This window comes from Scyliorhinus canicula, chromosome 14 (assembly GCF_902713615.1).
Source record: "Scyliorhinus canicula chromosome 14, sScyCan1.1, whole genome shotgun sequence".
Taxonomy (NCBI): Eukaryota; Metazoa; Chordata; class Chondrichthyes; order Carcharhiniformes; family Scyliorhinidae; genus Scyliorhinus; species Scyliorhinus canicula.
In genome coordinates, this window is record NC_052159.1 from 76452168 (window position 1) to 76477615 (window position 25448).

Consider the following 25448-nt stretch of genomic DNA (forward strand, 5'->3'; position numbering starts at 1 on the left):
CCACATTGCTGTGGGTCTGGAGTCACATATAAACCAGGCCAGGTAAGAATGGCAGATCTCCTCCCCTAAAGGACATTAGCGAACCAGATGTTTTTTTACGACAATCGGCAATGGTTTCATGGTCATCATTAGACTTTAATTCCAGATTTTTATTGAATTCAAATTTCACCATCTGCAGTAGCGGGATTTGAACCTGGGATTCCAGAGTACTCTGGGCCCCTAGATTATTAGTCCAGTGACAATACCGCTACACCAACACCTCCCCCCAAAGGTAGGAGTTCCAGGGGTGATGGGAAGGTTTGGGGGGAGGGATGAAGGGGGTGTCGAGAAAGCAGAGGAGGGCCGGAAAGGGACAGGCAGAGAGATCGGGGAAGACGGTCAAAATGACACCTCGATCTGCAAGGAACCATTCCTGCTGGCGAGGCCAGATTTCCAGTGCATGAAATCAACTAAAGTGTGCCCCTGGCAGGGCGAAACTCCCCGAGGTCCAAAAAACTGGCAAAATGCCAGTGGCTAGCGGGGTGAATCTTGGCACTGCAGCCGCCGAGAAACACTCCGCCAAATGCGTCCGAAAGCGGACTGAGTTCCAAGAATCCGCAGAATCGCGCCCCCGGTTTTTGCTCCAGGGTTGAGGAAGGTGTAGGTTAGAATTAGGCCCACTGACTCTAGAAGCAGAGCATAAGTGGCCACAAGAGTGGAAGAATGTTGAGGTGAGCAGATTAGAAGGCCCCTCCACCTCAATATCCCCTCATACCCTCCATGCCAACTCAATGCCAATTCATCCCCAGCCGCCCCCTTTGGCCCCTCATACCCTCCATATCAACTCATGCCCATTCCCATGGTCCATGCAGACTCACCTAGTATCCACCATGGGCAGACATCGATAGCCGTGTGGAGATACAAAAATATAAACTGATAATAATCTATCACAGCTCCCACACCTACACACTTGATACTAAAAATAATCCCACTTATGAAACCCATTAGAAGCTTTAAATCTCAGGTGGTTAAGGTCTTATAAAAACAAACTTCGATTCAGACCACATCAAAGATGGCAAATCCTTTAATAGACTCTGAAAACTGTAATTAAACTGAATTCAAAAACAGCCCGAGATAATTTGAACTTCTGTCACTCAGCCAAGCATACAGAACATTTTAAATAACTTCAAATAATGACAGTGCTATAGATCTTAAACACCTTTCAAGAGCCTTTAGTCTACTCCAGCTCCCCACTGTGGGTTAAGGCCAAGGAATAGCCAAAATAGGTTCTGTTTGAACTCAGCGCTAAGTTCAAAGCGCCCTGCTGAGCTCAGTTTTCCCTCTTGTGAGAATGATGCCCCGCCCCATTTCCCCAATCAGCAAAAATAGGATCTATTGTAAATGAGGCTGGGGCCTCAGCATTCAGGACCTCCACCGTGCTGCCACCATCGTTTGTAAAGGTCTCAGGAGTTGGGAAGTCTCTATGAAAGTCCAGCTCTAAGTCTCAATATTCTCATTCAGGAATTTGGACTCGAAGCAAACAAAGCATGCAACGTCAGCCCTTAATGCTGGAGGTGGCATTTAAACCTTAAAGTAGCTGTAACTTATTTTGCTCTCAGTGTTTCTGGAGCACACAGAGAGGCACTGGTTTCACTGCAGCATATTTCGGGTGGCTTTTTTAGCTGCTGATTTGAGGTGGTAGCCTGTAAGAAATAATTTTAGTTGATTTATAATCCCAAATCTGCCACAGAATGGACAGGAGCTGGGAGGAAAATCAATTTAACATCGTCCTATCGTGTAGTGACGGACAATTTTGTGAGAATGTCCTGTGTGCGTACGTGGGCAGCACGGTAGCACAAGTGATTAGCACTGTGGCTTCACAGCGCCAGGGTCTAAGGTTCGATTCCCTGCTGGGTCACTGTCTGTGCGGAGTCTACACGTTCTCCCCATGTCTGCGTGGATTTCCTCCGGGAGCTCCAGTTTCCTCCCATAGTCCAAAGACGTGCAGGTTAGGTGGATTGGCCATGATAAATTGCCCTTAGTGACCAAAAAAGTTTAGGAGAGGTTATTGGGTTACGGGAATAGGGTGGAAGTGAGGGTTTAAGTGAGTCGGTGCAGACTCGATAGGCCTAGTGGCCTCCTTCTGCACTGTATGTTCTATGTTCTATGTTAATGCAATTGTTAAATTGTTTTAGGTAAATAACTGCATTGACATTAGCCCTGAATAACTTTATGCAAATACATTAGCTCACACATAACAAAAAGGAAATGAAATTTAAAATATTAGGAAATAAACCTATCAATTCAATCATTCAACTTTAGTTTCAGAAAACATTTAAAGATCAACTCAAAGGCTTGTAAAGCCATACCAAGATATATTACAAGCAGGAGCTTTACAGGTTATTTTTAGAATGTCTTTCTCTACCAAAGGTCATTATTGTTCTTCATATTATATTATATAAGCTGATAGACAGACTGATTGAAACTGCTCTTTCAAAATATGATTTTTCCAAAAATAATTTAGTTAACAATCTTTTAATATTAGCAACACTAATTTAACATTATGGACAATTAAAATACTACACGTTAATTTATCTTTCATAATGAGATACATGGCATTGTGTTCCCTTATCAAGCCCCTTTGCAATAATACACTGATTAACTTCAAACTCTCACATTCCACAGCTTATTACTTCTGGTTTTGCCAAAGGGAAATCCAATGAAGGACACACAAAACATTTATTTGGCCTGTGGTACCTGTCACTCTCAAGATAAAAGATGACCCGAAGTGGACAAGCACTGGCCTGCTTGTCCACCCCAAAGTGCCTGCCTCCAGTTAGCCACACTGTTCCCTGGTCACATTCCTACCTTTTATATCTTTATAATTCATAAAGATGGTCCCTAATTGGATGATTGTCTTCTCTAAATTCTTTTTGTGCTTGCTTGCAGAATAGTAGAAAAATCCTTTGCCTTCTTTGAGCTCAAGCGGAGGGATGCCGCTGCTGAGGAATGGGACATTTTCCTTGATTAGGTATGCAGTCTGAACTGCTGAGTCCTCTGTGGTTCCCTTACATTGTTCCTATGTTTCAAGCTCAAAAGGAACAATGGTAACATTTCCATTTCTGGCATCAACAATTCTTACAGCTGCTTGAAGCAAAATGATCAGTTCAGTCCCAATTGATGTTATGAATCTACAAGCACAAGGAAATGGGCTAATTTGGTTCCTTCACACCACATCACCCAGTTGCTGGATGCTCAAAAATAATGTTGGATGACCTAATAAAGCTGGCTGGCTATTTACCTGAAAGAAATATTGTCCGAATACAGTATACAGCATCTTTTACATATTATACCTCACAATTTCATTGTGAGTCCTTCCTGCAGTATTCATCACCTTCGGTGCAATGTTTTTTCTGGCTCTCCCATTAACAGGCTTCCCACCAAAAAGATACTATTTGGCATGCATGGAGTCAGGCAGACAGACATGTACATTTGCACCGTGGCCTGGTGTTCCTCTTCCCTGGCTCCATCCAGCCTCTGGGCCATTTCCCTGGAGGTGAGATAGAGGAGCAGCAGAGTTATTTGCCCAGCAAGTGAGAGGTAGCCAATTGCCCTCATTAAAGGCCTACTAAGGCCCATTGTCAAACTTTCCAGTTGACCACTAATTCCTCGGAGGATTCGGGGAATGGTATAGCTGTCTGGAGATAGCCTCTTGGTGGAAGACCAGGCGGCTAGTGCTCCAGCCAGACCTAGAAGCCCTCCCTGCCTGCCTGATTTCAGCTGCAGGCCATCCTGTGGAGGTGGCCTGGTTACTGGGGTCATTTCTTAAGTGAAGATTTATAAAGTTGGAGAAAGGGCACCTCCATTTTGGGGCAATCTCTCTCTCTTCCTTACTTACCTGTAAGGGCAAGGTTTTGCTCTTTCAATGCTAGAACGCCTACTATTGTCTGTCTAACTGTGGGAATCCACCGACTATCCTTAATTATGGTGAGCCCATCATCTGATCGCTAATTGGCTAATTCAGTGAAAAACACAGCTATTTGACTAGTAATCCAGAGACCCATTGCTAGGGGACACAGGTTCAAATCCCACCGTGGCAGATAGTAACAAATGGATTAAAATTCAATTAATACATTTAGTAATAGTGACCATAAAACCTTTGTCAATTGCTGTAACAACCATCTGGTTCACTAATGTCTGCTGTCCTTTACCTGGTCTGTCTTACCACGTGATCATTGCTCGGCACAACATCGAGGGCCGAAGGGCCTGTTCTGTGCTGTACTGTTCTATGTTCTATGTGACTTCAGATCCACAGCAATGTTTTTGTCTCTTAATTGCCCTCTGAAATGGTCCAGAATACCACTCAGTTGTATCAAACAGCCACAGAAAAGTCAATAAGGAATAAAACTGGACCTGAAAAGTGCACAAACTACCTCAGATTACCCTGTATGTGGAGGCACCTGTTCTCTCATGTAAACAACAATTGCCAGGAGCCAGCTCAGGTATAAAACAATGTGCTGCTATGTCACAAATTCAAGTATGAATCTGACATGGAGCACAATTTTCTTTTTCAGTGGGTGAATTCTTAAAATTGTTTTTTTTTTGTTTTGGCCCATTGAACAGAGATAAGACAAACACCTAGATTGGGATCTTCTTGGCAAGGGCTAAGTCCTGAAGTTGAGACTATATATGGATTCCAAGCCAGCATAGACAGGCAGCGGGACTGCAGTAACAATTTTTCTGGCAACTGGCTGCCACCCAGTCTATTGTCCAATTAATGAGGCAGACTGGTTGCCCATGCTGCCAGTCCAATCTGAGGGATGGTAGTTCTGCATTCTTGGCTATGCCACTGAGAGAGGTGGTGATTGCTGAGGCAGAAATATGGCCTCTCAGGGAAGGAAGAAAGTTAATTTTTCTGCCGAGGCGAAGAGGCAGGCTCCAACGTTTGGAAAGAGAACCAGCCAGCAGGAAATATTGGGCTGCCAATGGCCCCTTCCTTGGGCCTCAGGGCTTTGACTCCAATAAATCCTCCAAGAAGGCAAAGGTAGGCCTCCTCCATGCTGATGGCACTCTCCTCGGCAGTGGGGAGCCAGTCTGCCACGGGGGAAAAACAGAAGTAGGATGGAAGACAGACTTTAATTTGACTTTTAATTGGCTAAATTGGCCACCTGCCTCTGGTTGGCAGGCAGTCGAGCCTGTGTTGCGGGGAAACTTCCTCGACAGTGGGACTGCCTCAGTGAATGCAGTTCTCCAGCATTTTACCAGCTCCTGCCTCCAGACACTTGGCTTGCCACTCAGAGATGGTAAAATCTAGCCAATACTGTTGGAATGCTCATACAAAAGGTAACAGAGGAGAATCTATCATGAGGGGGAAGGAAGGAGAAAATGAGAGACAGTTCAAATACATACCAGAGTTGCAAGATTCTTAGAAAAGATCCACAGGATGGGGGGCATGGGGGAAAAACTCTGTTAAGGGTTAGAGAATATGATTCTGTTCAGTGGGGTGGGATAAGGGAGAAAGAGAAGATCATCTCAGATTTTGCTGTAATCCAGATTCCACTCCGAGAAAAAGCACATCTGTGAACATTAAGTGCAAGCAGGGTGAAGCTTGGCTGTAATGTCTCAGACAATCAAAAGCGCCTCCTCAAAATATATCTTTTTGCATAAAACAGGAGGCTGCCATTTTGTCCTCTATAAGTAACAATATGTGTCATAAATTGTGCACTTTGCACCGCACATTCCCACAATTTCAGTGCAGGGTCTATAATTTAGAGGAAAACAAGCATTCTCATGTGTTTTGTCTGTTATAAATGGAATTTTGGGACTTTCCTATCATGACTCGCACATAATGAATGGCCACTTGGAAGCAGCACCAGACACCTGTGGAGTGTCGACCCAAACATGAGGCTCCCCACGCCGGGTGGAAGAATCGCGGGATGGCTGCTCTGGCACCCCCCGCGATTCTCCCACCCCACCCCCACCCAAATGGCATGTCGCGTTTTGCGACACGCCGCTCGGAGAATCGCTGCTCGCCGTTTTCCCCGCCGACCGGCGATTCTCCGGCCCGGACGGGCCGAGCGGCCTGATGGCCCCGACGGGTTCACGCCGGCGGCAAACACACCTGGTCGCTGCCAGCGTGATCAGCGCGCGACAGTTAAGTGTGGGGCCTGTGGGGGGCGGAGAGGGGATCGAGCACCACGGGCGTGCTCAGGAGGTGACTGGCCCGTGATCGGTGCCCACGTCTGTAAACGACGCACTCTTTCTCCTCTGCCGTCCCGCAAGGTCAAGCTGCCACGTCTTGCGTGGCAGCGGAGGGGAAGACGGCAACCGCGCACGGGTTGGAGCCGGCCAACCTGCGCATGCGCGGCTGACATCACTTAGGTGCCGCCAGCCGCGTCATTCTCGGCGCGCCGCTTTGATGCAAGCGTCAAGGCCCGGCGGCCGAGTTTCCCGCAACGCCGCTCCTCCCCCCCCCCCCCCCCCCCAGAATAGGGGGCGAGGAACGGCCTCCGACGCCGGCGTGAAACACACCGGGTTTCATTCCGGCGTCGGCCGTTGCGGAGAATTTCGCCCATTGTTTCTCAAAGGGGAGGGCAAAGTCAGCACAAAGTGGGGTAAATGCTGAAAGTGTAAATATGAGCTGTGGAGAGTATGTTTTAATCTCTTCGAACAAAATCAACCTTACTTTCTAATGTTTTTTCCATACTAGAATTATTTGTAAAAATCTAGGGAAAAGCCCATGGCCGAGGTAAAATTGAATTCTTTAATGTTTACATCACATGGTTGGTGAAAAATAATTTCCTCTGCAGCTTCCTAATAAATACCTGAAAATATACTTGTCTATTTAAAATAAAATATTCACCTGATCTGAATAGATATGCCTAATTTTTAAAAGTACAATATTGTGAAAAGCTTAGGAATCATATAGCCACTTGTACTCATTAATCCAAAATAAACATTCTCTTTCTCTCTCTAATGTATATTGTCACAATATTCTGTAATACTTTAACTTAAATTGCCTAGGTAAATATTTTTAATGAGAATTTCCCATGCAAAAGCTCAATGTAGTTGCAAGCAGTATTCCATGGATTGATTCCTCATTTTGATATGCCATCTCCTTTGCTTTCACCTTCTTAACCTTCAGACCCATTCTTTGGCCAGCTGCCTGGTCTCGGAGCTGCTGCTCCCATCTCAACCTCTTCTAGGCATTCTTCCAGGTCCCCTGCTGCTCAGCTCTTCAACTTAAAAAGAAATTGCACATGTTTCCAACACAGCTGAAACTCTAGCCTGCTCTTCTGACCCAGCACTTACTCACCCCAGTCTTCAGCTGGCTATCCCAGCCTTCTTTCTCACTATCATTATTCTAGCCATTGCACTGCAGAGAGCAACATCATGGAAGATCCACAAATACAGTGCAAAGGACACCAACAACATTAACAATGAGGAAAAGACAGTGGCTGGAATTCTCCGGCTGTCGGGATTCTATTTTCCCGCTGGCAGCACAGTCCTACCTATGCGTTTCCTCCTGGCCTGTGGTGGGTTCAATGGGAAATCCTATTGAAAAGCAGGAGGAGTAGAGAATCCCACCACTAGTGAACAACGCAATGCCGAAAACATGCGGCTGGGGAACCGAAGAATAGCATTAAATTATTCAAATAATGCCGGAAACAGGATAAAAATATTAAAGCAGCTTTTAATCCCGCCTGATGGGATTACAGCTTTAAAATTACTTGTATGTCTCTGTTATTTTACAATGCATAATGTGGAGATTAAGCAAATTATTCTAATATATCTTAGAGAGGGGCTGGTTTAGCACAGGGCTAAATCACTGGCTTTGAAAGCAGACCAAGGCAGGCCAGCAGCAATTCCCGTACCAGCCTCCCCGAACAGGCGCCGGAATGTGACAACTAGGGGCTTTCCACATTAACTTCATTGAAGCCTACTTTTTCAGGTAACAACACTTGTCAATGATGGTTACTGTGCTTTGTGCAGCAAACAAAGCCATTGAAGGATTATGGATTTGAAAACCATTACCTTCAATCTGCTAAATTATCTATGTTTAATTAATTTTAAACAATAGCCAAGAAAAATTGGCTAAGGCCTGAAAATGGGTGTGGGGGAAGTAGAGATTCTATTCTACGATTCTATGGCATCGACCCTCTCAATTTCTTTGTTCCTCTCACCCCCTTTAATCTGTCTTCTGAACTTGCTGCACTTTACCTTGAACCCATTTCTGTTTCTATCAATGTATTTTAATTTCTTCTATCAATCCGTTTTCCCCTCACCACTGTATCCTTTCTCCCCATCCCACCCCTCTAGGGTCGTCTGTTTCCTGTCCCAGCTTGTCCTTTAACACATTGCTTAAATTTGTTGCCATTGACACATTCTGACCTCTTAATATGCCACTATCAACACCCTTCTTCGTCTTTATCACCACCATTTACATTCCCTTTTTCTATTTACCCACAACATCTTTGTCAATCTCTTCCTGGCCTCCACCTATTGCTGACTCTCTATCCAGCCACACTGCTCCATGTTCCCACTCACCCCTCCCCATTGCAACAAGATGAATCTCATCCTGCTTCCAGTTCTCTCTAGCATTGACAAAGTCATCCACAACTCAAAACATTAGCTCTGTTCTCTTTCCACAGACGCTGTCAGACCTGCTGAGAATGTCCAGCATTTTCTGTTTTTGTTTCAGATTCCAGCATTTGCAGCAATTTGCTTTTACACTAGTGCCACACACTCATATTCCATCTCACACTTAATGCTGCAAGGTTTGCATCCATTTGAACCCATTACCAGCTATTCAATCATGGCAAACTGATTACACCACTCTCTCTCTCTTGCAGGTTAAGGTGGTACACAACAGCCCTAACTGAGGCAGGGCAAGTAAGGTTGCACATTCATGTCTCCTCATGGAGGAGATTGTTCTGGTTAGCAGTGGAACAGAAATGACTCAGATCATGGCCATTGGCAGAAATGAAGCCATTGAAGGTGACAGCACATTCAGACCATCAATATAAAGATGGTCCAAAAGGTAATTCAGAAGAAAAATATTTACCAAAGAGTGGTGAGAATATGGAACTCACTACCAAAGGGTATGGATGAGATGAATATTATGGATGCATTTATGCCTTATATCCTATGCAATCCAATGGCCTAATCTGCCCTTTCATTTTTCTCTTACAGAATCATAGAATTTACATTGCAGGAGGCCATTCAGCCCATTGAGTCTGCACTGTCCCTTGGAAAGAGCACCCTACTTAAGCTCACACCTCCACCCTATCACCATAACCCCACCTATCCTTTTTGGACACTAGGGGTAATTTACCATGGCCAATCCCCCTAACCTGCACATTTTTGGACTGAGGGAGGAAACCGGATCATCCGGAAGAAACCCAAGCAGACACGGGGAGAACTTGCAGACTCCGTACAGATAGTGACCCAAGCCGGGAATCGAACCTGGGACCCTGGAGCTGTGAAGTAAGTGCTAGCCACTGTGAAACCATACCACCCTCATCCCGCGATCTCTTCTGATCTACAAGATGCAGATTGTGTAAGCATGCACCTCTTTCTTTCCCTTATCACAACCTCATTGTAAGGGCTCTTCTTGTTTATTCCCTTACTTCTCTGTTAATTTATTTTTGCTTACATGGATGATTTACGGTTCTGCCACAAGACAAGATGCCTGTATCTTTCATTCAAACAGAGGAATCCGGAAGGCTGTTATGATTTAGACTGGTGATTGTAGATCAGTGATGACTTGATTTGATTGATTTTGCTGATGGTCAATGGATTGGCCCAAAAGGCTGTGCTCTGCCAGGTAACAGGTGGTGATTGGAACTGATCCCACTGGAATGTTGTCAGAGTCACAAGGTTTCAGTTTGTTTTCAATTTTCATTCTGGCAGCCTGGATGAAGAGTTCTCACTAACTCTCCCCAAAACCGTGTACCTAATCCTCTCTAGAAGGCCAATGTGGCGATTGATTCTTTCTCCAGAAAGTCTGGGTGTCATCCTCTTGAAACTGCAGAGGCCTAAAGTCAAACCATGAGCTGAAAGCAAGGTTTGATGTGAAAGAAAGTTTCTCTACAGAAAGATATAGGCCTGAAGGTGAGCCTCGAGCTGAAGGCCCAGTTTGATGAGAAATAAGGGCTGGGATTCTCCGAGCCGGGTCTGAGAATCGGCGGTCACGCCGGAAATTCCCGCCACGCCGCTCCGACGCCAGGACGCAATTCTCTGGCGACCGGAGAATCAGCTGCAGTTGTCCGCGTGTGCAGTCAACGCGGCGCTGGTCGGGGGGGGGGGGGGGGGGGGGGGGGCCTTGAAAACGGACCCCGTGGCGATTCTCCATGATCAACCGGCCGAGTTCCCATCGGGTTCTGTCGGCGTGGTTCCACCAGCATGGTTCCAACCTGTTACCACCCGGCAGGAGCTTGGACCCGCGACCACGGTGGCCGCCCTGGTGGGGGGGCGGGGGGCCTGCACGACAGCCAGGCCCATGATCGGGGTCTACCGGTAGGCGAGTGTGTGCGATCTGGAGGGGGCCTACCTCCTTCTGCGTGGGCCCGCCATGTTGCCGGCGCGGAAACGTCCACCATGCACACAGGGCCACATATCGGTGCCACAGCTGCATGCAGCACTCCAGCACCATGCTAGCCGCCTGGGGGCCACTGAATCGCCAGGCCAAGAGGCCCATTGACGCCGGCGTGAAACACTCCGGTTTTATGCTGACATCAACACTTAGCTGGGATTTTGGAAAATCCCGGCCAAGGTGTTTCTCCAGAAAACCTGATGCCTGTGAGGACAGAATTTTCTGACCTGCAGGAACCCTGACTGAATGACTCTGCAAAGAAGACAATCACTGGTTGTAAACCAGAGACTTTAATCAGCAAATGTGTTGTAAAGAAAGTGTGCAGAAGAACCACCATCAAAATAAAATACTTATCTCTTGATCTACATCCTTATTATTTTTACACCATTCCATCCCTCTGTATTTGTCTGTCTTGTGTGTGTGTGTGTGGTAGAGGGTGGGGCAGTTAAAGTGGGTAGTAGGTATTAGCTTGTCATACACCAGTTGTATTTATTGCGTACTTCATGACAGTTTTTGGTTCTAAATAAATAGTAATTGTGCTTACATTTACAAACTTGGTGACCTTAATTATTGGACAGCCAAGGGCCAATAGACTTTGGGTATTTTTAATGAAAATGATTGGTTAATTCATTTGTGTTGTGACTCCGGGAAGAGTTTGGCTGGAATTGACGTTCACTTGCCAGGGTGTCGTAACATTAACCTTGTGCCTTTCAAGTACCCAAGAACCACCATCTGACCAGGCACTGGAGCACAAGCAAGAATTGAAAGAGGAAGAGATAATGATGATGAAACATCGTCACCAGATCTCACATTCGCAACCACCAGCTCAGATACTGGCACTGAACATTCAGCTGTGCATCTTTAGCTGGAGTGGTGAGACAGAACTGGTGTCAAATCAGCAATATCCATAGGCAGGGGTCATGATCCGCCTGCTCTGCATAATTCTGGTGCAGATTCTTAAAATCTTGACAAGGTGGTGCTCAGCAAAGCAGTGCCAGAAGTGTGTTGTGTGTGCAATGCGGACACTATCTTGGCCCTGTACACAATGGCCCTGTAGCACTGAAACTACAGGTGCTACATAGCCAAATGTTTTGGATGTTACAAAATGCCACCTGCCTCTTATTTATGGGAATCTAATGCAAGAAATTATAATTAACCATCTGCTTTGACTGTGATATTAATTCCTGGCAATTCTTTTGATTATTTCTCTGCTATCAGCTTTCTAACTCTCATTGAAAATATCACACCCAGACATTGTTAACTAAACTTTACTGTGTGTCTTACATTAATTCTTTATCTATCGTCTGGAATAGCATCTGTCCCTTTCTTTTTTGTCTATGATGTTTTTATTAGACAATTCAATAAGTGAAAGAACAAAACAAAACAGTCTATTGAATAATCTGGAACAGGATACTGTTTATACAAGGCTGTCTAATGTTTCAGTTGTTAAATAGTTAGCTGTGTGGGCTATTTTCTCCAGAGACAATGAGCCATACTCTTTGAACAGATGAGAACTGTAGTAATGATGCCTGCAGTGCCAACCTTTCCAGTGCTGGTGCCCTAACAAATGGAAGACTAAATAACAGAAATAGCATGCATGACTTTTTTTTTATAACAGCTTTTTTACGTATGATTGCAATTTTAAGTAAAAACAGAATGGAGATAAATGGAACCAAAATTTCATACAGAAAAAGGAAAAAAAAATTCTCAATCCTCACATCACCCCAAACCCTCCGCCATGGGTCCCATGATATCATAGCCTTCAAATGTTTCTCCCTCCAAAACCGCAACTAGTTGTCTTCTGAAGGAAAGTCAAGTGGGACTCCAAACTCAAACCCTTTATTTGTTTCAGTCTCCACAGATGCTGCCTGAGATGGGTTTTTCCAGCATTTTCTGTTTTTATTCTAGTTGCCTTGTTCACTGCATTGACTTTACCTGGAAATATCTTTTATAAAGTTATTATTTGTAAAAGTTCTGTATGATTTTCCTGTCTACTCCTAATATCCTAAATTTCAATGAAGGTTTCCTGACTTTTGAATTTTGGCATGGAAGGAATGCTTCTCAAACAAATCATTTTGAAAATTATAATCATCTCAAGTTTTTTTTTAGTAATTTGAGGAAGTCAGTAGTAGTAGAACAGAGATTTATTTAACTAGATACAACACTCTGCTTGAGGCAGTAATTCGCTCCAAATCTAGTCCTTGCAGTGCCTTGCGGTCCGTCACAATGGAGAAATGTTAGAAAGACAAAGGAACTGATCATCGACTTCAGGAAGGGTAGCATGGCACCCCCCCCCCCCCCCCCCCCCCCCACCAACACCCCATCATCATCAATGGCTCCAAAGTAGAAATGGTCGAAAGTTTTAAGTTCCTTGGGGATCACCATCACCAACAGTCTGTCCTGGTCCACTCAAGTTGATGCAACAGTCAAGAAAGCCCAACAACGTCTCTACTTCCTATGGAAGCTAAAGAAATTCGGCATGTCTGCATCGACTCTCACAAACATTTACAGATGTGCCATAGAGAGCATCTTATCCAGCTGCATCACAGCTTGGTATGGCAACTGCTCGGCCCAAGATCGCAAGAAACTGCAGAGTGTGGTGAACTCAGCCCAACGCATCATACAAGCTTGCCACCCTCACATTGATTCTGTATACACCTCCCGCTGCCTCAGGAAGGCAGACAGGATTGTCAGTGACCCCTCACACCCAGGCTTTGCCCTCTTCCAGACCCTTCCATTAGGCAGAAGATATAGATGTCTGAAGACCCACAAATCCAGACATAGGAACAGTTTCTTCCCCACAGCTATTGGACTCCTCAACGACTCCCCCTTGGACTGATCTGTTCCCTGTAACAACACTATTCACGATGCCCTGTGCTGCTCTTGTTTAGCCTTGTCCCGCACTGTAACCAATCACTATTTGTCGATGTACCATTTGTCAATGTACTCTGTTGATTATTCTTTTGTCTACTATGAATGCACTGTGTACGTTCCCTTGGCCGCAGAAAATTACTTTTCACTGTACCTCGGTACATGTGACGATAAAAAATAAAATATCAATCAATCAATCCCCGTGTTCCCAGGACACCAAAAGCTCAATGGCCCACTTCAAACCCAAGGTTGGCAACGCCAACATCTTCCTTTGAATGGCCGTATTGTTTATGCTACAAACTAGTCTACCCCTCAATATTTCGGAGAGGGACGGCCAGAACTCGCAGTGCTCAGCTAAACGCCTTAGTCAGGTCAAGAAATCGATTCACCTAGAGACTGCATCGCTGTATTAAACGCATAATGCTGCATGATTACAGAAGGCTTAGGGTCATAATTTTCAGCAAAGCGGCCAGCTCACCAAATGATTTGGAGTCTGGTGCAGCTGGGTAAGTTAGACTTTTTATGATCCCAAATGCCAGGCCCTGCAGGTGGTCAGGAGGACGATTCTGATGGTCTTCCCCCAAAATCCCATTAGCCCGGAAGAAATACCTCTTGCACTCAGCATACTGGCTCCAGTCTTCCCAATTCCTTAGATTCTGGAACAATCCCAGTAGATTGGATCTTTAAAAGTGTGGAGTACGGGAGGTCCACAATTGGATTAAAATCCGTAACTAGGTATAGGCTGGAACTGAACATGATACTGCGCAATTCATTTCTTATTTGCCTCATTTGGAATTGCCTTGTTAAAAATAACCACTGTTATAACAACAAGTGCCTATTTCATTTCCAAAAGTGTTCTTGTTCTTCATGGACTTCTTCAAAGCAGAGACCAATCTTAGGCAGGAGATTTTTCACAGGTCACAACACCACAACACTGTAATCGGCAGCCAAATAGAACAGTCATAGCTACTACTGTAATTATAATGTTCGCTTTTAATGATTTTCAACTCAAAAATGGAGAGGTGCAGCACCGGTAAGGGTATAGGTTTTGAGGTGTAGTGGAGATCCTGGGCTTATTGATTCCTGTGGGTCATGGTGTGCTGGGCTAGGCCACCAGTACTGTAGCTGGTATCCTGTGGGTCCCCTTCCCGAAGGCACTTAATAGGGACATCCTTAGAAGCTGGGTATAGCTTCTTCGGTGCACGGGAGCCTGGGATCAAGTCGAATCCTGTACTTCAGTTGATATCCTGATGCCCCCCTAGAGGGTGGGACACTTTTCTGTTCCCTTCCTCATTAATGGGTGATCAGCATACGTCGGGGAGATATTGAACCATGATTGGATCCTGATCCTTTGTTATCCTGTGGTCTCCTCTGGTAGCTCTAGCTCTTCTTCCTTCCTGTTTAGACCCTGAAGGCGTAGATCATAATCCAAACATGCTGATGCCGGTCCTTTTTGTATAAATGTATGGAATTGTGTTAGTTCTGATTTGGGCCCCGAGACTTGGGTTATGTTGTGTTGTGTGGTAACTCCCCTTTAGAGCTGGAGCTTTTGCTCATTTCCTTTGTTTTTCTTTGTAAGGGTGGATATAAAGGATCCGTGATTGGCTCCTGCACAGGTACAGAAGTGTTTCGCAGTCGAGAGGAGTGGAGGCTGTGTGTGGTGTGTGATTGGTGCTGCTAGAGTTGAGGGAGATATGTACTGGTACGCTCCTGAACATAGCGTGGAAAATTTATTCTGAACTCTCGTGGTAATTGCGAGCAAAGCTTTGTGGGAGGGGGTGCAAAATTTACCCATGGTTTCATGGCTTCATCCTGTATTTTCCCTTGATCTCTGTTGGGGCTTATAGAGGCATCCAGCTATATCTAATGATTGTGCCAGGCCAGTTGCACTGTTGTTACGTTGGTTACAAAAATGTAATTTTGTTACGTTGTTTACAGAAATGTACTTATGTGCCAGGTATGATAAATTATGGATTTGGGTCAAAACCTGGACCACTTCCAAAGGTTTCATCAATGCCTGATACAGGCTCAAAACATTTGATCTGCCTCATTTTCATCATTTATTTAAATTCAACTTACTTTTCAAAGATTATTCCTAATAAACATTTAATGAAGTGAACAACAAAACTCCAAACACAGATGCACAATGTATCTCACGAAAATTGAATGGAACGTCAGAAATAGGAGCTGTAGTAGGTCATTTTTTCCCTTCGAGCTTGCTCCATCATTCATTCAGATCACAGGTGACCTTCTCCTTCAAATCCATCTTCCTGCACTTTCTTCTCAAATTTTTTGGAACTCAGACCGATCAGCCTCTTGAATACATTCAATGACTGAGCATCCACAGCTCTCCGAGCTACAGAATTCTAAAGATTCACAACCCTCTCCGTGATGCATTTCTCCTTATCTCAATCCTAAATACTAACCCTTTATTCTGACACCGACACTGTGTTCCAGATTACCCAGCTAGGGGGAGTATTTTTTAAACATCCATTCTGTAAAGCCCCACATGAATTTTATGTGTTTCCATTAGATCACCTCTCATTCTTCTAAACTCCACAGATTATAGGCCTAGTCTATTCAATCCCTCATCACAGAATGAACCCTTCATCCCAAGAACTAGGTTTATTGAACTCCCTCTTGGGAAAGTGTGCCCTTCCTTAGATAGAGACACCAAAAGCCCATTCATTGGCCACCATATAAATTAATCCAACTGAGTCCTCACTGAAAGTGGCCAGTCTGCAATCATCAGTTTAAACCAGTACACCCTTCTGGATTGAATTAAAGCTACAAACTTCTTAGAGGCAGCTTGTTATAAAGTGACAGGTCCATTCATTATCCATAGATAAAAAATGAAACAGCAAAGTAAAAGAATGGGGAAATAAGGGAATAAACAAGGAACAACAGGAAATATCCTTACAACTCCTTGGGTTACATTGTTGTTTGAGGAGAAACAAATAACTGACTTTTTAATGGTTACTGCAGATTTTAAATTTCAGGACTGCTTCATGAAACACCATCAATCCATTTATTAAATAGATATATACTTATTAAATATACACTTACTATTCTACCTTTCAGCTGGCTGGGCCTCCCATCTACCTCCCTCCAAGAACCTGAGCTCATTAAAATTGGTGCTGTCCATATTAAAACTTGCACCATGTCCCATTCACCTCTCTGATCTACATTGGCCCCTGGTCAAACAATGCTTTGAATTTCAATTCTCATCCTAGTGTTCCAACCCTTCCAAGGCCTGGCTCCATCCTACCTCTGTAACCTCCTCCAGACCCACAAATCTCCGAGACCTTTGCATTCTCCATTTCTGGCAATTTATGCTTCCTCTGATTTATTTTCACCCCATTACAGTCAGCAGCCAAGTTTTCAGCTGCCTAAACCCGAACCGCTGACATTCCCTCTTCAAACCTCTCCACCTGTCCACTTCTCTCTCCTCCTTTAAGACACTTCTTAAAATCTAACTCTTTGATGAAGGTTTTAATCATCTGTCCATGTGCCTGCTTATGTGAATTGCAGTCAAGTTTTGTTTGATAATACCCCTGTGAAGTGCCCTGAGATATTATACTCCATTAAAGGTAATTGATTAATCTATTCAAAATGTTAACTCTATTTCTCGCTCTACAGATACGGTCAGACCTGCTGGGTATTTCCAGCATTTTCTGTTTTATTTCAGATTTCCAGAATCTGCAGTATTTTCCTTTATATAAATGCAAGTCATTGTTGTTGTCAGTATATTTGAGTAGTTTCTACAGCATTGGAAAAACAGATAAATAACTGCATTCCTAATGCACCTGACCATTGAAAGTCACTGATGAAGTTCAAAAAAGATTAGGGACGTGATTCAGCAGCCTCGTCGCGCCCAACTTGGTGTCGGGACCAGGCCGTTGAATCTCCTGAGAGGCCTCGCGTGAGATTTGAGACACTTGCAACATCTCACAAGATTCAACGGGATCTCGCGAGACGTCGCAATCTGGATCTCGCTCTCATTGGGTAATTTAAATATACACTAGCTGGATTCACCTGGTGTCCGGGACTCAACGGCCATACCTACGAGACCTCACCAGGTTGCCGTTTAGAGCTGGTGCACACAAATGTAACAGTGACAGCACTTTGGTGAGGGTGGGGGGGGGGGGGGGGGGGGGGGGGGGGTCTCCCAGGCCATTGGAGACCTCCGATGGTCAAGAACAGGGCAGAGTGGCACCCTAGCTCTCCCTCTGGCACCCAGGCACCTTAGCACTACCAGGGCATTGTCAGGGTGCCAGGCTGGCAGTGCCATGGTGCCCAGTTCCCATGTTGGCACTGCCAGGTATCTGACCTGAGTCAGAGGAGGTTAGAGGAGAGGTGGGATGCCCGGGGGCCTCCCTAACCTCGCTAGCAGGAAAACCCTGATGTTTCTTGGTGCCACCCGGCTAAACGCACTGTTCAGAGGGCATAAGACAGATGAATTGCACCCTGGGTGAATTCTTCATTCCAAAGTAAAGGAAGTCAATGCTTGGAATCAAATATTTTATCCAATTGTTTCACTCTATATAACCGTTAGTCACTTCAGGGTCAGGTAAAGTACACTTGGCAGCAGAATAAAACTCCTTGTCCTCTATTAATAGCATGATTTAGCTTCAAATTCAGAAAGTTAAAGAGTTTTTTTTCAGTTCTAACATAAGGCTTTTGTGCCAGTCAATGCTCGTTTAAAATTGTTCTCCCATACCTACTTTAAACTGGGGTGAAGGGTCTGGATTCATATCAACATTCCAGTATTAATCTAATGCATTACCCAGTTCCCAAAACATTAAGAGAAAACTGAAAATGTTGCCTCATTGGCATCTAAAATGAGAAAATGCACTCTTTAAGGTTTCAGCATAAAATGCTGTCTCCTTCTCAGGCCTGCACCATGTTTTGTTTTAGGTTTAGATTTCCAGCCGACATGATGGTTCTTCTCATTACAGTTGATAAATCTTTCTTGTGCATTTTAAGTGAAACAGAAAGCCTCTCAGAATTATTACTTAGTAATTAAGCATTATAATAATTGCCAATTAGAACATATTGGAAACATAACTGTATTCCAACTGAAGTAAATCATTTTGATGTTATGGTGCATTTATTGCTGCCTGATGTGTAAAAACCAAGAAGAAAACATGTAACTGTCAAATGGGAAACACAGGCAATGTGATATAGCTAGGAAGTGTTACGCCAAAAGATTTTGATGTAGTGTACTTTGTTACCTGCATTCTCATCAGATTGATTGAATCCACAGATCTGGCAAATGGATCGGACCCACTTGTTCATTTCTTCCTCAGTCTCTGCCACCAGATAAAAGGTACGGTCAATTGTCTTGATGTCAAACACAAAGCTGTCTTGAAACTCCTTCTTTTTGAATGTTAGTCCTGCATCAACTTGCTCACAGAAGTGAAGATCTATCACACGGATTGGTTTTTTGGAATGGATATTTTTATAGTATTCCAGGACATCGGGGTCTCCACTCATCCGTCCACTTCGCAGAATGAACCATCGCTTCTTCCAGGTCTAAGAAATGAATTTGATACAGGAACCGTTAAGGAGTTACACATTGCAATATGATTTCCATTCATTTTCATCATCAGCTTCTCTAATCTAGTTAAATTTCTAGTTATATTTTGTTCAAAACATTCCAGAGAGTTTTCAGTTATTGTCCAATTGGGATGCAATCTGAATCATAAAAGCCTCTTCCTCCTGAATGTCCAATTGCCTCTTGGATCTGGCCCTTCCAAATTCCCAAATTGGTCTAGCGGGGTGAATTTGGAATCCATAGTTGTTTTAAGGTTTTGGGGAGGTTTGCTTTCTTAATGGGAGTTTTCCTCTTCTAATCAGCCTTTCACTGATTGGTTGATGACCCTTTTTGGTCATCGTTCTGATATGTCTGAACAGTAAGAGCACGATCTACCGGCCGCACTGTGCCGGAAAGGTGGTGCTGCATGGCCAGTAGATGCTGGGAGATCCCACTTCTGGGATCTACCCGGCTCACCATTAAAGCGATCTCACAAGACGTCACAATCTGAATCCTGCCCATTGTGGGCGGGATCACTATTTTGTCAACTGCATGTTAGAGTGAGACAGCTAGTCTCAGTCTGATATGCACTACCCTGATCGAAGGTCTTCGCCTCGGAAACCTCAGGCGGGTGTCGTTCAGTGCTGGTCCCCACAAATGGGGATCAGATGCAACGGCACTTGTGGGGGTCTCCCAGTGGATTGGAGACCTTTAGGTGCTTGCTCTCTGGGCAGGTGGCACCCTGCGCTGCTGGTGTCACCTGGGCACCCTGACACTGGCACTCTGGGTGCCAACATGGCACAGCCAGCCTGGCATCCTGGCAGTGCCCCTTACAGTTGACAATGCCAAGGTGCCAGGCTGGCATTTTCCTGTACAAGGCATCGGGCCTTGGGGTGCCCTCCGTGTGTGAGGTGGGGTGCGTGGGGACCCTGTGGATTCCTTATAGGTGTGTTGGGGCTTTTGGGGGGAGGTGTTCAGCAGGTTGCACCGAGGGTTTGAGACATCAGGACGCCATTAATAAATGGCATCCCTATCTCTTCCTGTACTGAGGAGCTCCGCTTGCCAGAACTCCATGTGTGGCCTTGACCCCCGCTGAGGCCCCAAATTGAAACAGAGTCCTGATAGATAGCATGACGATTCTCGGCGCTGTGACCACTGGGAAACGCCAGGCTAAACACACTCATCACGGAACTCTATTCCAATTCGGTCCGATCACACCCTAAATTATTCATATATCCAGATTACAGGTGTTACTCAGCCTAAGCCATGAGCTTTCTACTTCCTGACTCGAGTCATGTGTTTCTCTCTTAAATCATGTGGGTGGTACTGTTTCTCTATTCTCGCACATTAACACTTTCAACCCTGAACACCCTAGAATACAAATTCAAGCCACAGGGGTGTGTTTTGCACTGCTGTAATTAACTAAATTCGGTTTCAATTATTCAAAATTCAAGGTAATTACAGTGGCAGCAGGAGAAGCAATGCTGGCCAGGCGTACCCTGACTTCTGATCACGGCAGGTACAGATGATTAATGCAGGATTTATTTGACCATCAGCGTCTGTGCGCCAAGTCCAGGGTGCATTGTGATGAACACTCACTAATAGATGCAATTGATGGAAACTTGCCTTTCTGACATGGGGACATGTGTTGCTTCAAGCAAATGAACATTGGTACAGAAATTTGTAGATATTCAAATGTAAAGTAGCTATAGACACAACTGAGTTCTATTTAAAATTGCACAACCTTTAACAATATTTCAGTTCATGGAATTCAGATTTGTAGCTCACTGGTTATGGGAGCTAAAGTAAAATGAGAGAGCAAAGGAAGTGAAGATTGACAAAGTCCGAAATTTACCCAGGTTTAATTGTACTTCCTTCAGATTAGACAGAGGTCATAAAAATCTCAAGCTCTTCTGTGTAACATATCTTCACTTCTACTGAGGTGATTGAGGCAGAAATGGGCCTGCTGCATAATAACCTACAGAGAATATCTGGATCAGAGATTGCTGATTCTTGCAGAAAAGAGGTTAATCACAGTGTGAAGCTTTCATGTGTTGGATACTTCCATCCCAGGAGATAATCTATCATATCAAAATGTCTCGATCAGTCAAATGACTAATGCTAATTTTGCAAGGGGCAATGCCTTGAGGAAGTTGCTTTTGCAGGATGGTAGGGAGACATACCCAATCTAAACTGCATGATTGCACAAATAGGAAAGGGTTAAAGAATAATCATATGGTATTTTTCTAGCTTCTTCATATGTTTCCATGAGTGTGAGACCATCTACATGACTATATAAGTACATGATCAGGGAAAGGTGTTAAACTAAAATTCCTGTCAAAGGGCAGTTACGCAAGTGGCACCTACAATAGAATGGATGCCTGCTCCATTAAATCACCCCATCTCTTGGATTTGAGATGGGGAATGGGATTGAACATGGGACACACTGATAGTTGGAACTCCATATGACAGCTGTGGAGCTGAAGCAATCTAGGCCCTACGCTCTGGAATTCCCATCTCTCCATATCCTCCTTTTAAACCCTCTTTAAAACTTACCTCTTCAGGCACACATTTAATTGTCCAACCTAATATCTTCTTTGAATTGGTGTCAATCTTTGTACTATTAGAGTCCTGGAAACACTTTGGGATATTTTGTTTTGTTAAAGGCGCTAAGAAAGACTTGAATTTATTCAGCTCATTTCCTAAGCTGAGGGCATCGGAAATGCTTTTCAGCCAATTCATTACCTTTGAGGTGTAATCACTGTTATAATGTAGGAAATACAGCAGCTAATTTGTGCACAGAAAGCTCCCAGAAACAGTAAGGCAATATTGACAAAATATTCTGTTTTAGCGTTGTTGACTGAAGGATTAACTTTGGCCAGTTAAGAGACATCTCTGACATGATAGCACCTAGCTGTAAAGCATTGCCAGCCTAGATTTTATGCTCAAGTCTCTGGAGTGGGATTTGAACCCGTAGTCTACTGGCTCAGTCAAGAGATAGCTTTGAGGACTACAGTGTTGGTAGAGAGAGAGAGAAAGAGAGATGGACCAACACAGCAAAAACATGGGAGGAGATTACAATTTCCATCTTCATACATGGGGCGCGATTCTCCGCCCCCCACGACGGGTCGGAGAATAGCGGGAGGGCCTTCCCGACATTTTTCCCACCCTCCCGCTATTCTCCCCCCCCCCCCCCCCGCCCAACTCCCGACACGAATCGCTGCCGCCGTTTTTTTACGGCCGGCAGCGATTCACAGCTGATAGATGGGCCGAAGTCCCAGCCCTTTACGCTGTTTTTTCGAACGGCAAACACACCTGGTCTGGCCGTTCGTAAAAACGGCGGGAACAACTCTCTTTTATAACCATGGCACCGATTGGCACGGCAGTACCACGGCCGTGCCAAGGGTGCCATGGGCCCGCGATCGGTGGGCACCGATCGCGGGCAGCGGGCCCGATGCTCGCGCACTATTTCTCCTTCCGCCGCCCCGCAGTATCCATTCGCGGGGCGGCTGAGGGGCATCCCGGCCCGCGCATGCGCGGGTTTCGCGCAAATACGCGATGACGTCATCCGCGCATGCGCGGGTTGGAGTCTTCCAATCCGCGCATGCGCGGCTGACGTCATATGACGCGTCAGCCGGCGCTAACTCCGGCAAGCGGGCTTAACGAAATTCGTTAAGCCCGTGATGCCGGAGCTTATGGGGTCGGGCTGCTAGCCCCGACCGGGGACCAGAATCGGTTCCCGGTCGGGAAGGGGCGCGCTGGCGTCAAACCCGCCCGGGTTTGACGCCAGCCTTACGATTTCTCCCGTTTTGGAAGAATCGCGCCCATGATGTTTTCTAGCACCTGCATGAAACTTTTGCTGGATGCAGGAACATTTCCAGCCTCATTTATGCCCATAGTGATCTGTGTCTGAGTCAGTCTTCATTATGGAAGACGGGGAGGGGGGCTTATTTAACTACATTTTTCTTTTCAATTTTCTAAATTGTTTGAAGGGGGAAGGAATAATGAAAATCAGTGTGTTCTAATGTGAAGGATATGAGTGCAAGACATGGTGGGCGCGATTCTCCACCCCCCACAACGGTTCGGAGAATAGCGGGAGGGCCTTCCTGACATTTTTCCCGCCCTCCCGCTATTCTCCCCCCCCCCCGCCCAACTCCCGACACGAAAAAAAACGGCGGCAGCGATTCACAGCTGATAGATGGGCCGAAGTCCCAGCCCTTTACGCTGTTTTTACGAACGGCAAACACACCTGGTCTGGCCGTTCGTAAAAACGGCGGGAACAACTCGCTTTTTATAACCATGGCACTGATTGGCACGGCAGTACCACGGCCGTGCCAAGGGTGCCATGGGCCCGCGATCAGTGGGCACCGATCGCGGGCAGCGGGCCCGATGCCCGCGCACTATTTCTCCTTCCGCCGCCCCGCAGTATCCATTCGCGGGGCGGCTGAGGGGCATCCCGGCCCGCGCATGCGCGGGTTTCGCGCAAATACGCGATGACGTCATCCGCGCATGCGCGGGTTGGAGTCTTCCAATCCGCGCATGCGCGGCTGACGTCATATAACGCATCAGCCGGCGCTAACTCCGGCAAGCGGGCTTAACGAAATTCGTTAAGCCCGTGATGCCGGAGCTTACGGCGTCGGGCTGCTAGCCCCGACCGGGGACCAGAATCGGTTCCTGGTCGGGAAGGGGCGCGCTGGCGTCAAACCCGCCCGGGTTTGGCGCCAGCCTTACGATTTCTCCCGTTTTGGGAGAATCGCGCCCGGTATCTTCTGAGATTTAGCAGGGGTGGGGAAATAAATCATTCATGTTTCCTGGGGTTGATCGTACGCTGAACAGTCCACGTATTTCTGTCCTAATTCCTCATGGCCTTCCAATTTCCAATGTACATCTCCTGCTATTGTAGTGAGATGATCTGGACTTGGTGAAATATTTTTTTAATTGGGTGATAGTCAACAGTTCAAGTTACATTGCTCCTGATTTCATGTCACTGATTTCAATAGAAACAAAAATCAGGAGAGAAGAGAGTGGATTTTCGACTCATTATCACCTTTCTAGGCTAGATGGAAATTTGGAAAATCCAGACCAATTGCTTTGTGCCTACGTCCTCCGGCAGTTACAGAGGCACAGCGAATGATGCATTCTTATTCTCTGGCATTCATGGGAGGTTTGAAACACAAACTTTTACAGATCAAATGTCAAAACCTTTCAATGCTCTCCTACTTGGCAACAGTAACAATTCCCACAGCTTAGATTGAATGCATAAAGTACACCAGTGATTGTGAAAGCTACTCCCCAGGTTCAAATTAACTCATAAATTAAGTTATACCAAGTGGGGAATTACAGTAGTTTATCACTTATTCTGTAGAATGAATTAAAAAAAACACCAAGTAATCAAAAAGTTTTAACTTTGAATTTAGTATTAGAATACTAATTAATGGAACTTTTATTGTATGGAGCTAATAATGGGAATTTAGAATTTAGAACAGTACAGCACAGAACAGGCCCTTCAGCCCTCGATGTTGTGCCGAGCAATGATCACCCTACTCAAACTCACGTATCTACCCTATACCCGTAACCCAACAACTCCCCCTTAACCTTACTTTTTAGGACACTACGGGCAATTTAGCATGGCCAATCCACCTAACCCCGCACATCTTTGGACTGTGGGAGGAAACCGGAGAACCCGGAGGAAACCCACGCACACACGGGGAGGACGTGCAGACTCCACACAGACAGTGACCCAGCCGGGAATCGAACCTGGGACCCTGGAGCAGTGAAGCATTGATGCTAACCACTATGCTACCATGCTGCCCCTTTTCTTTTTTAAACATCTAATTATTCCCACTCTCCAGCTCTTTCCCGATAGCCCTGCAAATAGAAGATATGAGGAGCAAATGAACATATTATATTGATCTACTTCCACATGTTTCCTGCAATTGCCAAAAATCATGGACATATATGTGTGAAAAGAAAACATAGATAATATTGTGGCTCAGAGGTAACCACACATGTGGTTTAACTATTATAATAATAGCCAGTAGGAGTTGTTAATAGGAACAGAAATTAAAGACAAATAGTTGCACCACACAAATAGTAAAGGAAGTAGTAAAAATATATTTTCCAACAGTTATGTTTGTGTGCACAATAGTTGAGATGTAAAGCTGCCAAATCACTAAAAAGACAGCTAATCTAATGCCAGCTTGTCATTAGAAATTCAATAAAGTATCCAAGAGATACTTCTGTGCCCAGTAAGTAATTAGAATTTGGAACTTGCTACCACAAGAAATAGATGAGACAAATTGCATAGATGCCTGAAGATATGCAGATAGGACTGGATGAAGTCACATGTGGAGCATAAATGGGTTGAATGGTCTGTTTATCTTCTGTAAATGCAATAAAATTCCAAGTAACATCATATTGTGACTAGATATCATTGTATTTTTAAGAGCTTGCTTTTAAATCCACTTT

At 45.0% G+C, this 25448-nt stretch overlaps 1 protein-coding gene across 4 annotated transcripts in view; it reads right to left on the reverse strand.

The window, feature by feature from the left end:
• The window catches only part of gab2 (GRB2-associated binding protein 2), a 437888-nt gene that overhangs the window by 134639 nt on the left and 277801 nt on the right, over window positions 1-25448 (reverse strand). For 3 of the 4 annotated variants that reach the window (XM_038818920.1, XM_038818921.1, XM_038818922.1), the window contains one exon: window positions 18679-18979. In XM_038818920.1, coding sequence (XP_038674848.1) covers window positions 18679-18979 — 301 coding nt within the window. Of the gene's footprint in view, window positions 1-18678; window positions 18980-25448 lie in introns of those variants that run through there. The other variant, XM_038818923.1, reaches the window with a different exon arrangement.